Here is a 13,096-nt window from a genome sequence, read left to right as displayed (position 1 = left end):
CTTCGTCTACCCTCAACTTCATTTTGAGTAAATTTGCACATACTGCGTACGCTCTCTTGAGAGAAAAGGACATTCACCGCCATTCTTCTTCCAGCCAACAATTGTGAACGATGTCTTCAGAAGCTCCTCTCAACGAGGACGGAGCCTCGACTCCAGAAAATCGATTGCCACAAGATCCGCAAACTTCTCGCCAGACTCAGAAACCGTCCAGAGTATGCCGCTTCTACAACACAAAGAAGGGTAAGTTGTGCTTCGATGTGATCAAGTTTGAACCTCGAGTGGTAGTAATCCCCCGTATCAACGGGTTGAAGTCAATTCTTGCCTCAATCCGATACGAAGATCGTTGGGCAATTTGATATTGCCCTTACCCCACCAACTTGAGGCTCGAATACTAATCGTTTTAATCTCGAAAGGTTGCCGAGCAGGTTCTCAATGTCCCTTTCGGCACGTTGAGCCCAAAGCCGAGACAGCAACTCCGAAGCAGAAGCATGAGCAACACCCAGAAGCCGTGGATGCATCCTCATCTGCGAGCGGTCAAAACCCTCCCCAGAGATCGAAACAAAATGCCAACAAGCCGGTGACTGTCCAGAAACCGGTATCACAATTACAACAACGCGATCCTCGGGAGTTCCAAATAAGTCAGCTCCTCAAACGTTTCTCTCCAACACGTCAAGAGCTTGATGATTGTACCATTCTCTCCCTGGCAATGCCGCCATCTGATCCTGACTTCCCATACAACTTGAGTGAACTTCAATGTAAACTGACCATTCCAAAGTCATATCCTGGCGGCGACAGACCTTCGTTACGAGTTACTAATGATCACCTGCCACGCGGATTTCAGATCAATGTCGAAAATGGCTTCCGCAGTCTCACTTCACATTCACCTCAGAAAACACTGCTAGCATTGATGAATGACTTGGACAAAAACCTAGAGAAATTCCTGGCCTTCGAAGAGACACTGACCATCAAGATGATCGCCAATGCTGAGAGGAGAGCTCGTAAACCTGTGACGACAGTACCTGCTCACCCTCCACCGGCCTCCGAGCCTGTACCGATGGTCGCACCAACACCTGTCTGGACCTCACAGCAAAAGGCTGATGCTCAAGCGAAAAGACAATCAGACATTCGCCAGCTGGAGGCTCGTATGGGACGTGTCCCTCACTTCTCGAAGAACCCCGACGCGACTTTGTACAACATTCCGGTACAGATCTCCAAACCAGGCAAACTTTCTGTCAACCTGCAATCACTCAAAGAGGTATCTCTGTCTGTGCCAAAGCTTTACAATCTGGAGCCTTGCACGATACGGTTGAACGGAGTTAATGGCCCAGAAATCGAAACAGTTCATCTTGCATTTGAAAAATACTCCCGAGAACATCCTGAAATGACTCTCATGGCACATATCAATTACTTGACTCAAAATATTCACACCATGGCCTCACAGCCTCTAGAGAAGGCGCAGCCAATTCCTGTCGGGCCTTCGTTACTTGAACAACATTTTCAAGACGAACGAGAAAAGGCCATCTTAGCCGATCCCGGCGAAAGCAGCATTGATGCCTGCCGCAAGATAGTAGATCCCGATCGGCCACATCTGAGAATGATTCCGAGACCTCCTGAATGGGATCCCGAGGCCGAGTCCGATTCAGACAAGGCTTCTGATACCTCGTATGACTCTGATGAATACACGGAATCAGACAGCGACGAAGAAGATGAGGTTGAAGAAGTGGAAGACGGCGGAGGTGCTGCTCTACCTGTCTCGTCAGCCCCGGTGGACAAGGGCATTCATTTGTCCTTTCCAGGTCTGGAATTGTACAATATTGAGCTGTTGACCATTGCTTCCTTGTCAATCTCGGTCAAATGTCTTCGTTGTAAGACTCCACTTGACATCCACAACGTCAAGGCAAGTAATCTAGCACAGTCCACCACAGTCACCACTCGCACCGAGACCTGCTTGAAATGCACGACTCCCTTCACCATATCCTTCATACCAAGTCCACTGCACGCCAACACCATCCGCGCCGGCACCATCGATGTTGCAGGTTGCACCATCGGCGACCTTCTCCCCAGCATGTTCCAGCCGACGTGCTCGTCGTGTTCGTCCACGTTCGCCGCTCCACCTGGAATGGTGTCTGTCCGAGGGGACAAGCCGATCCAAGTGTGCCGGTCGTGTCATGCCAAGATGAGCTTCACCATTCCCGAGGTCAAGTTCCTGCGAGTGTCCAGTCACAGTGCCACGCTGCCACTCCGTAAACCGAAGAAGGAGAACCTTGGGATCTCCGCCGGCACTGCGTTGCCCGAGAAGGGCACCTGCCCGCATTACAGACACAGCTACCGCTGGTTCCGCTTCGGATGCTGCAACCGCGTCTACCCGTGCGACCGATGCCACGACGCGGCCGAGTCCCATGTCAACGAGCACGCCGATCGGATGGTTTGTGGATGGTGCAGTCGTGAACAGCGATTCAGGGCAGAAGACTGCGCCATCTGCGGGCACGGTTTGATGCGTCGACGCAGAGCAGCTGGAGGTTTCTGGGAAGGTGGTCAAGGCACGCGGGACAAACGATTGATGAGTAGAAAGGAGAAGAGGAAATACAAGCGTCCTCAGGGATCAGCGGTGGGAAAGAAGTCTGAAGCGACGAAGTAGGGACTTCTCGACTGCTTCTTACGATTCGTCATCGTCGGTTCTTCGATTATCGTCATCCATCGCATTGTAGTCTAGCATATGAATGTCAGCAGACAGACACATTGTGAAAGTATTCATTTACTTACCGTGCATGACCTCAAAACTTGATTCGGACCAAAAAATTTCGTCCGTAAGGTGAGAGGAGTACTCCGTATTTCGTATGTCATCCAGACAGCCCCCAGTCGTTTAGCCCCCAAATTTTTGGTAGGTAGGGGAGTAGACGTTTCATAGCCGCCCGGAAGACCCTAATCCGTTGGGCGCGGATGGGGGCTCCATTTCGATTATCACAATGCAGTTGTCAGGCTGGCCTAAAGGGCGATTGCGAATACGGATACGGAGTACGGAGTACTCCAACGTCGATTAAAGCATTGATGCCCCTGTCGATTTGTGTGATTCAAGTACGGCTATTGTCGACCAACTCTTTCTAGCTCTCACGTTGCGAGCCCATCTACTTCGCTAGAGTGTGTCGCCCATAAACCCCCCGGACATCCTCTCATCCTGTCATTCTGTAACAGACGTGTGTGGTATTTCTAAATTTAGTTTTTGGGGGACCAATTCACCATGTCGGGGGGGGGTGCCGTAAATATCTCCGGCGGTGTGAAGGCTAGGAATTTTCATGGTTTTTCCTGTCGACACTGTTCGGTGGGTAGCGGTTGAGGCCACTGACAGGACTGGGAAGTATGTAAAAATGATGAAGATTTGAAGATGTTCAGTTCAAGCATTTGCCAAGTCATGTCCTTGGCCAATTCCCGACAGGGGTTGGAGTAGAGTATTCGCTAGCCTTGGATTCATTGGCATACAATGCCGTTTATGTATCTCCCTCCACCCCCCCCCCCCCCCCCCCCCCCCCCCCCCCCCCCCCCAAATTGTATTATGGTCTGGGCCCTCTCCCAAAACACACCCTTCTCTCCCCATGTAACGCCTCATGGCCACCAGCCTCCACCCCCCCTCCAAAACAAAAGGACCGCACCGTACCTACCTCCGTACCTCCAGTCGTCCTCCTTACCGCACTATTATACGCTGACCGTGAGGGGATTGGCTCAGGTAAAAAAGTCTTGACCACCTTTGCAAGGTATTTTAAAACAGAGTATTGGTATGTTTTAACACTACACACCTGGTCACCAAGCCCCCCCGCCCATGGGAAGCGAATTGATACAGACACAGCCGCCAGCCCCCCTGCATGCAATGTTCCCCCTTTGCAAAAATGCTGAACGAGCGTCTTATCCTGCGGCGGACCTATCCTTTTTGTATGTCTGGATATCAACATACCGTACGGAGTACCACAGGGTGTATATATTCTCGAATGACCACAAGGTAATACCCATCTAAATTCTGCATCCTCTTCTTTTTTTTTCTGCCTCTCTTCTTGCAAACTCGTAGTGTTTGGAAGTTTTTTTCATTGCGTTCTGTTTCAAGTTGCGACATTCACATCAAGCCTTTTTTTGGTACCGAGAAACCAAAACACTGTTTAATCCTTCTTTTTTTTTCTGAAAGGAAAAAGGGGGGGGTGAAAACAAGTAAAAGTACTCTTCAAAACCCAAAAACAAGTGATACTTTAGCAACTCACCGACACACCAGTTCATAAAAGAGAGAAAGAGAGAGAGAGAGAGAGAGAGAGACACAGAGATAGAAAGTCCATACATCATGTTGTCCAAAGGCGTCGTGGTTGCTATAATCCTGGCCGTGGTGGGCGCCTGTTTTGTCATCATCATCATCCACAGATGTTTCTTCGGGCCTCGTGGCTTTGGGACGAGATGGGTCGGGGGATGGATCCACAACCCACGAGCCTTTGAAGCCAAGAAGCGCAGGAGCATGAAGAAGGAAAACGACCTCCGACGCGACCAGGAGGAGGACACCACAAAGGGGACACCGGTGTGGTTTTCTCGTTGGGTCAAGAACGGCAACCTGCGCCACTGGGTGGTCTACACCCACCACACAAAGTACGAACTGAGGTTGCCGTCGGACATGACGACCCTGGAGAAGATTGCAAAGACGGTCCTGTCGACGTCTCAGTACATTTGTACACCGGCGGCCTGGGACAAGGAGAAAGAAATGATGGAGATGCGCCAAGAGTACATCGAACAAGACGGCAGGCCTTACGCGGAAGGTTATTACATTTGCCTGATCGGTTGGACCTCTCACTCCAAGGCAGAGGTGGACGATAGGTTCGCCACCGTCGCACGACAACTCGGCAACTACAGCGTCTACCACAACTGTCAAACCCTGTTGAAGTTGTTTGCGAAGGAAATCCTCAACTCCCACCGGGCCGCCGACCACGGTTGGTTCGCCCAGAACGTCAAGACCGAGTTCCAAAAGTTGTTGGACCTGCCGCCCACCGAGGAGATCGTCGCCAGACAGTTCCAGATGCTCGAGGCAGCGATGCAGGGAGACTACAGCCAACAAATGACTCTACAACAGCAGAATCACGTCCACGCCGCCCATCATCGCTTCATCGAGGGGGTGGTGCAACAGGCCGTGCAGAGGCACGCGCACCACGCCGGTGGTCACGGAGGGGCGCCCGCTCCGTGGATGTACACCCCCGGTATGCCAATGGGCCCGCCAGCGGCGACCCAACCCATCATGATGGGCCGGTGAGTACTCACGCTTACCTCGTGTGGAGAGAGGCTCAGGTTGGATGGGTCGAAAGGACGGCGGGCGTGTTTGTGTATCTCAGTCAATCTCAGGTCGATGTTGGCAATCGTCACACCGAGGTTGTTGATGGGTCATGTTGACATGATCAAAGAGAGAGGAGAGATGGATTAGCAAAGACGTTTGATGCATCATGTTTGAAAAGTGGAAGGAATGGACTGATGGAACAGCAAGGGCGTTTGATGGTCATATATAGGTCAATCTAGGCGTTGGTCTCGGCGTAGTTGAGCGGTGGATGTACAGCTTTTGACATGGTTAACAATTCGAGTCGGATTTGGATTTGGATTTGGATTATAGCATTTGTTGTTATATTGTTTCGTTTATGATTCTTTTTGCAACCTTCGACATTCTACCGTATGTTCTCTGTGCCTCCGTATCGCGTACTTTGCATGAAACAGAAAGAGCACAAGGAGCGTCAACACACCACCGCCGAGTACGATCAGCGGGGACAAGATTGAAAACACGGTAAAAATATAGCACGCCAAGTTGAACCTCGAGTCATCACGGAGCTGGGTGGTTGTAAGTCCAACCTGCATCGCCGTGAGAACGACACCGATGTACACGACCAGACTGACGAGCCATGCTGTGTTCCGTTCGAAGAAGCTCTGGTAAGTTGTGTAAGTGTACGTGTAGCCGAACAAGAGCGTCTTGAAGTCTCCACGCGGAAGGGCGACGAAGAACCGACAGATCTTGTTGAGCCGGCTCAGACGCAGCTCGCCGTACCAGTACCTCGGACTCACTGGAACTTTAACAATTCCAGTATCGGTGTCGTGGAGGTGATCGTAGACTGACGAGGCAAAGTCGGTCCAGGCAACCCAATCGACAAAGGCCGGAAGTAAGTTGTGGGCTTTGGCGATCTGGAAGTCGCTCTGTTCGCTGATCAGCCAGAGATACGAGAGCAAGAAACCGCAGGCTGCTCGACGTGTCTGGTTCGATTCGTTGAGGTAGATTTCCCATGCTTGATGGTCCAGGAGAATCTCGGGAAGTGGTTTGATCAGGATCTTAGTATCGTGCCAGACCAGATGACAGTCTGCCTGCTCGGTGAGGACAATGGTGCGACCTTTACTGAGTTGGCGGTGGAGTGGGCGAGCAATCTTGGGAAGACCTACGGTCCATAACAGACTCTCGATCTCATTGAGTCGGCTCACGTCAAGTGAGTTTTGGAGATATTCGTACACAGAACCCGCGACGGCTGGGTTGACTCGTTTGAGGCGAACGTTACTACTTAGATCTTCGTGGCTGTGGTAGGTGGCGGGAAGTCTTGCACTCAACGTATGTGTTGCAGGTGATTCCGGTTGATTACTTTTGAGTATGTTGGTGCTGTATGGTGAGTCGGACCTTGGTGGGAATGGGATTGCATTTTCCTTTGTAAAGGGAGGGTCAAGGCTTGGTGTTGAGATGATTGTCATTTTTGAGGACAGGTAAGAGTAACCCCGTTGGAGTGCAAATCAAGCACTCTAATGATGCTCTTTCGAGATGTGAAAGCGATGCATGTACTGGAATGGCGGTGTGATGCTTGAAGAAGGGTAGTCACAGCAAGGGTACAACTCCAGGCAGCAATCGCCTAGAGACTCGTACGGACGAAATATTCCATTCGGGCCTTATGAGCCTGATTGTCGACCAGGGTTCGGGTGACGAAGTCCATGATCAATGTCAAGGAGATGATTGGGGCGAGTCGCTGTCCAAGGGGCAGGAGATTGAGGCTGTGCCGAAGTTGACCCTGGCGATTCTCATTTTCTGCCCAGCAAGAGGATGTGATCTTGAAAGGGGCGTCGAGGCCTAAAAGCATCGTTCTTCCTCCTCTTGCTGGTGTTTTCAATTTTCATATTCAGTCCCAGTCTTGTTTGGGGCATGCACCTTGCCGAACTCATGCTGCAGCCCGTGTCGATAGTCTCTTCGTGACTTGCCACGCTCCAAGTCCAGGAGAAGGAGTGTTTGATTTTGCCGCCCTGAAATTCCGTGTCAGTGCAGGTGTCCCTTTTCGACCGCCTGATTCGCATCATCCACTGACGCAGATCTACAGGTGAGTCATGTTCAATAGTAACCTACTTCAAAACTAGTTGATATATCATACCCGGCAAAATCTTGTGAAAAAGCATTGCTTCATGGCCGGTGTAGTGCAGTGGTGAGCACGTTTCGTTGTGGTCTGGCTTTGTCACTTCACTCTTCCAGTGCAAGAGATGAGTCAAATGCAAGAACCGAAGAGACCTTGGTTCGAACCCAAGCACCGGCAATGTTTCTTTTCTTCCCCAATGGCTTTTTTTTTGTGTTTTTGCTCCAGTCATGTTCGGACATATGGGAGCGGTATTTGTGTCTGTATCCAGCACCAACTGCTTTTCTCTTCGCCCTCACATACACCGTTTGCAGCCGCCCGCTCAGGTTGCGATATTGGTCGCGATGAGAGATTTCGCAGTTTGGGACGTCTTGAGATTGCTGAAAAATGTACCGTTTAGCGTGATGTCCGTGCCATAGAAGATCGTGGCGTAAATAAATATCCGATCGGATACCTTGAGGTGACGGGTCGGTTGCTAGGAATGCCATCTCTTGCCATCTCACACTTGCATCCTGGCAGAGTCGATATGTTGGGTACCTTGCGCTTCCATTGTCACCTTGGTGATAACAATCCGTGTATTTCCCGTCTCTTCATCGTATTTTCGTCAAGTGACGCCGGCCAAGGTTGAGGGTAGAGTATTTTTTGATCTCTTCGCAATACCCTAATGAGTTCAACTGGTCAGATCTAGATAGGAGTCACTCAAGCATACCTCCTCGTCTGTACTTACCTTCCACACCCATGATTATCTCCTAGTAGTCAAGTTCTGCTATAGCTGCTTCCCAAGTTTCGCGGTGGAATTAAATTCGTTGTAAGGCAAGGCTGCGCGAGGCTGTACCTCCTCGATTTCACGGCCAATCAACATTAATTCTGGGCATCGACTACACAATGTCACGGAACAAAGGAAACTTGGGTTCTTTTTTTGGGGGATTTTATTGAAAGCTCTACAGGCTTTCTGCAGCTTAAGGCTGCGCGACGAGCATAGTACTCATGCCTACCGTCGCCAAAAACAAAAAACAAAAAACAAGAAAGCAAGAAAAACCAACCAAGGCCCCAAACGCCCACGCTCACACATAATCCAAATCACACAACAACAGCACAGGCAGAGACCCCCAGCACCGCCCGGCAAACACCACCACAGGAGACAACACACCTCAACACAACCGCCACCATCACCTCCGTCTCCCATCTCCCCAGTCTCCCTCCTCAACACCCTCCATCTTCCCCCCTCCACCCCTCCAACCCTCCATCTTTCTACCCCTACCGACCGTCGCCCCCAGAACTAGTACAATCCAGGCCAGTTGTGAGTCCGTCTGAAGTGTCGCTGCAGCGACGTCTTGTGCTCGATACCCCGATGGTGCGGGCAGACCAAGCACTGCCAGGCCTCCACCCTCCCGTCAAGGTGGTGGAGGTAGTCAGTGCCCAGCTGCGGCGCACCAGCGGGGGCCGGCACCTGGGCGGCGGCGGGGGCAGGGGCAACAGCAACGACGGGCGCCGCAACCGGGAGATTCTGGAGAGACAATGCCGCCGCCCGCAGCAAGGCCTCGAGGTTGCCATCTCCCGCGATGCGGGCTCGCCGCGCGCTCTCATCAAGGAATCGGACCGTCTGTCGGCGAGACGCGACCACCCTGATGCAATCGTTGACCAGGGCTTGAGGGGCGACGGGCCACCTGCCATTGGCAACCGCCGCGTCCCTCAAGCCCGCCAACCTCGCCCACATTCTATCGTGGACGTCCTCGTCCATTGTCAACGAGGTCTTCAACACCTCCAGATTCGCCCGTTGTAGGGCACTGACCCCAGTGGTGCCCCCAATGGCAGCCACCAACCCCGCCTCAAACAGGTGCACGCGCACCAATTGCTCGGTGCCGTGGTAGCATCGATATGATGCCATGATGTGGGACGCCCCGGTCCAATAGGCTTCGCGGGCGTGTTTGAGAGAGACTGTGTTCTGTCCCAAGAGCTCGTTGAGGACGGCGGGGATGGCGGCCGCCACCGCATAATTAATGATTCCAACTTGGGTGGACATTCTTGCGGCTGATAGGTATTGAGGGGAGCTTTCGAGAGAAGGGACGTCGGAACGGACTTGGTCCAGGAGGTCGGAATATGTGAGAGAAGAGATTGGCAGGGGGAAAGTCGCTGGAGTAGTCTTGAAAATGTTGTTCTCGATGTCGTTTGAGTGGTAAATGTTGAGTGTAAGGGTAACAGTCTGTATCTCGGAAAGTTTGACTTTCTCGTTACACTGGACTGGGACACCACTCGGGCGGAGGAGTTCAATGTTCGATTTTGAGGACGTCGACTGGTCAGAGAAGAGAGGAGAGTCTTGAGAGTTTGATATGACAAGTCCACGAAGAACAGCGGCCTGTGCTTCTTCTTCTCGTTGTTGCTTTTGAACGTCTTCAGGAAATGGAACAAGGTATCGAGTGACTGAGGGATCAGGAAGAGAGAAATCGGAATGAGGGATATCTTCAGCCATGATGACCAGTTCACTTTCTATGACCGCTTGGCGAAAAATAGGTGGTGAGTAAGGGTCTGGCGTGAATTAAGGAGGGAAGAAAGTAATTCCGATCAACGCGGTGAGGCGGTATGATAACGCGGTGATTGAAGTTGGAGGGTAAAAACAGGGCGGTGAAAAGTCGTCTATGTCAGAGAAGGTTCGTGAGATCAGTGGAAAAACAAAGATCTGGCCACGGTCCTGGACTTTGATAGAGATGACTTGTCACGATGAAAAAATCTTCCGTCTGGTTTTGCAAGAGATGAAAAAAGAATTCTGTTGCTTTGACCGTCTTATTTTCACGCTGGGGAGAAAGAAAAAGAAAGAGAGAAAGTTGGCGGAGGAGGAAGAGAAGAAATATGTTTTGAAGAATGGCGAAGCGTTAACACCATAACGGCGATTGAGTACAGCAGGGCGCTCAGGCGACGAGATGTATAGGCGCTGAGGGGCGAAGAGACACTGATCCTGGATCATCGTGTGGAGCGTTGAAGCACACATAGCGATTGTCTGTGTAAAGAGGTTCAGCCTCACCATGAATCGCTTGGTCGCGACATCGTCCATGGAAGGCCATCTATCCACGAGGTACGCATGATTGCAGGAGGCATAATTCAGCTGGACGGCTTCTTCAGCGTTAGGGATCTTGGAAAATCGGAATGCGACCTGTCTTACACTATAGCCTTGGGGTAGAAGTGTGGTGGGTAGAACATACTGGCACAAAGGCTAGCACCATTTCAAAATGTAGACGTTGATTGGAACGGGCCCTTCGCGGAGAAGGCAAAGGTCGCAGAAACAACAGGATGACTTGTATTGAGCTATTCCGACGAGCGTAAGAGGTGGTTACGTGAGAAAGCTTTTCATCGTGGTCGAGGCCAATTTGAACACTGATAATCGTTCGAGGGCTTTGTGAACATGTGGAATGCGCACTCGGTTGTTGTAATAGTGCCTGGATCCGGGACCTATTGCAAGTATGTGCGCATCGGACACAAGTTAACAGAGTTCCAGTCGTCAATTTTGGAGATGATGCGTGGTTCCGCTGATAAATGGACAAGGATTGGAAGGAGTTGGAGCTCGATGTATTTAAGTATCGGGCGAGTTCTAAAACTTTTGCTGGGACCAATTTTAAGTCAGCTTTAGACGGCGTTGAGTTTCGACATCGTGCTCGAAAAGGAAGTCTAAGTTGCATTTCGAAGAAGCTTTGTGGATTTCGTGGACCAAGAGTACCCGGAAAAGACTTCAGCTCGTTGGATTCCCTGAGCTGAAGCAGAAAGAGTCCTGCTATGTTTATCTGCTGGCTCGGACCAAGATGATCTGGAAGGTCTGCTGCAAAAATCGTCATTTCACCAACCTCGCCATCTGAGCCAAACATCTGTGATCATATCTGGATTGTCACTGCTGGAGTCGACCACTAGATACCAGCCGAACATTGCGAGCGTGATGCAAGCATGGTTCGGCCATAAGCGAAGCTTTTGTCCATATTGCAAAGGAAGTGGATGTGTAGTGTTCTGAGCGTCATAACCTACTATGCCGTGCTCTTGACTGACACGTGTGACAATGAGGCGATCCTCCTTGCGGATGTTGTAGTTTGCTGGCATATTCCAAGGGCTGACAACAGCCCATCCACGATAGTCTTTACAAGGCTCTCGAGCAAGAGCAAGTACGCCTGCAGAGACGAGTGCTTCTGGGTGCTCGGTGCGCGACGGGTACAACGAGCATACCTCAGTGATGACTGAAGCCGCAATCGTATCGTATGGATCATTAGCTGCATGACGGCTAGACGCAGCTACCTGCTGAATGTCGAAGATGGGATAAACACCGGCGTGAATCTCCAACTCGAGATTCGACTTTGTCAACTGCAAGGATTCTTTCAGAGCATTCGCAGAATTGGTGGAACTGGGGTTTGAAGGTAAGACGTTCTGTAGACTGAGTGCAGTTGGGGACGCTCCCACTGAGACTAGCAATGGTGACTGGTGGTTGCTTTTGAAATTTTGCGAGGCCTCTCGGCAGGCATCAATTTCAGTCTTCAGCCAGTCCATAGCGTCATCAGGATTTGAGCTACCGTAACTGAGGCTATTGTGTGAATAGAAGCCTAACAAATGGAGAAGTCCATCCTGGTCAGCTTGGCTCATCATTTTCACAAGCTCTTGCATTTCTGGAGAAGCAGGATGGAGCCCGGCCCTATGGGATCCTGAATCGGTCTTGATAAATATATAGGCTGGGAAACCTGCAAGATTCTTAAAAGTTTTGAGAGATTCCAATTGAGATTCATCGTCGATCATCGCTGTAATCGACCCTTCTCCCAACTCGCGAGCAATAGTGGCAAGTCGTTCGACATGAGACGGGGCTAGCGGTACACCGTAGAGCACATTGATTTTTGCTTTGCGCTGTTTGTACTCCAGAAGCAATGGAATGAGCTGCTCAATTTCGATCAATGTTGACACAACAAGGCGCACGTCGTCGCAATGTTCTCCAACTTGCAATCGAGTGGCTTCTGTAGTTTTGTGGGTTTTGACATGGGCACGAAAACTGAGTCCATGCTCCTTCACAGCGTCAAGCATGGCCTGACAATTGGCCCTGACCTTTGCCACATCAATGACAGCGGCAGGCACTGGAACTTCATGGAGAGTACGACCTCGATAGCGCTCCCTCAAGCTGTCCTTTGGCGACAGTGGAAAATCGGCGGGAGACATACTGCCTGGAATTCTGGAAAATTTCTTGGGGGCTCTCTAGAACCTGGCTCTGCTAGCCAAGGAATTTTCACAAGGCGTGGTACGGAGTAAGAGGATACGGTGACAACCCTGGCTAGGCTTCGGGAGAAATAATCCAAGCGTATTCTGTCTGAACAAACAGACAACTTGGCACGATATTGGAAAGGTACAGTAGATTCTCCGTACATAGATTGACGTCCAGAGTTTGTCTTACCTGGCAATCTTCCGAGGAAGCGAAGCGAGACCGGAAGTCCACACGCACATCAGCGCTCCGCACATCAAAGGGAGCGAGAAATGTGACGCTGTGTTATAGGCCGGGCTTTGATTAGTGTTGGGGGCGGATCATGCCGGTGGAGAGTCTCTACCGATGGTTGTCAAGCTTCAGTTCAGGGGTTGGGGGCAGCATTGACTGTAAGTGTGCTCCGTACTGAAGAGAACGGTGGTACATGATATAAGTCGGCAGGAATTAGAGAGGAGGCTCTCGTGGTTACTTACATGATGTGCACGCCCAAGCCAGTTCCAGA

General features: G+C 51.0%; 3 protein-coding genes and 1 non-coding gene across 4 annotated transcripts; 2 read left to right on the top strand and 2 right to left on the bottom strand.

The window, feature by feature from the left end:
* On the top strand, positions 1-2,754 carry PV06_03783 (uncharacterized protein). Its single transcript, XM_016404597.1, has 2 exons — positions 1-240; positions 414-2,754. Exons 1-2 carry the CDS (start codon positions 111-113, stop codon positions 2,636-2,638), a joined length of 2,355 nt encoding a protein of 784 aa, XP_016265602.1. The 5' UTR covers positions 1-110; the 3' UTR covers positions 2,639-2,754.
* A 2,892-nt stretch (positions 2,755-5,646) lies between these two features.
* PV06_03782 (uncharacterized protein) lies at positions 5,647-7,103 on the bottom strand (the record flags this gene model as incomplete). The annotated part of the gene is made up of 1 exon (XM_016404596.1): positions 5,647-7,103. The coding sequence occupies exon 1, from the start codon at positions 6,733-6,735 to the stop codon at positions 5,647-5,649; it is 1,089 nt and encodes a 362-aa protein (XP_016265601.1). The 5' UTR covers positions 6,736-7,103.
* Positions 7,104-7,434: 331 nt separating this feature from the next.
* PV06_03781 lies at positions 7,435-7,559 on the top strand. The gene has a single exon. It is a non-coding gene; the product is annotated as a tRNA-His (tRNA).
* Positions 7,560-10,871: 3,312 nt separating this feature from the next.
* Positions 10,872-12,683, bottom strand: PV06_03780 (uncharacterized protein). Its single transcript, XM_016404595.1, has one exon. It carries the CDS (start codon positions 12,552-12,554, stop codon positions 11,205-11,207), a length of 1,350 nt encoding a protein of 449 aa, XP_016265600.1. The 5' UTR covers positions 12,555-12,683; the 3' UTR covers positions 10,872-11,204.
* Positions 12,684-13,096: the final 413 nt, after the last annotated feature.

This window comes from Exophiala oligosperma (genome assembly GCF_000835515.1).
Source record: "Exophiala oligosperma strain CBS 72588 unplaced genomic scaffold supercont1.3, whole genome shotgun sequence".
NCBI classification, from domain to species: domain Eukaryota; kingdom Fungi; phylum Ascomycota; class Eurotiomycetes; order Chaetothyriales; family Herpotrichiellaceae; genus Exophiala; species Exophiala oligosperma.
This window is presented reverse-complemented; position numbering and strand designations above follow the sequence as displayed.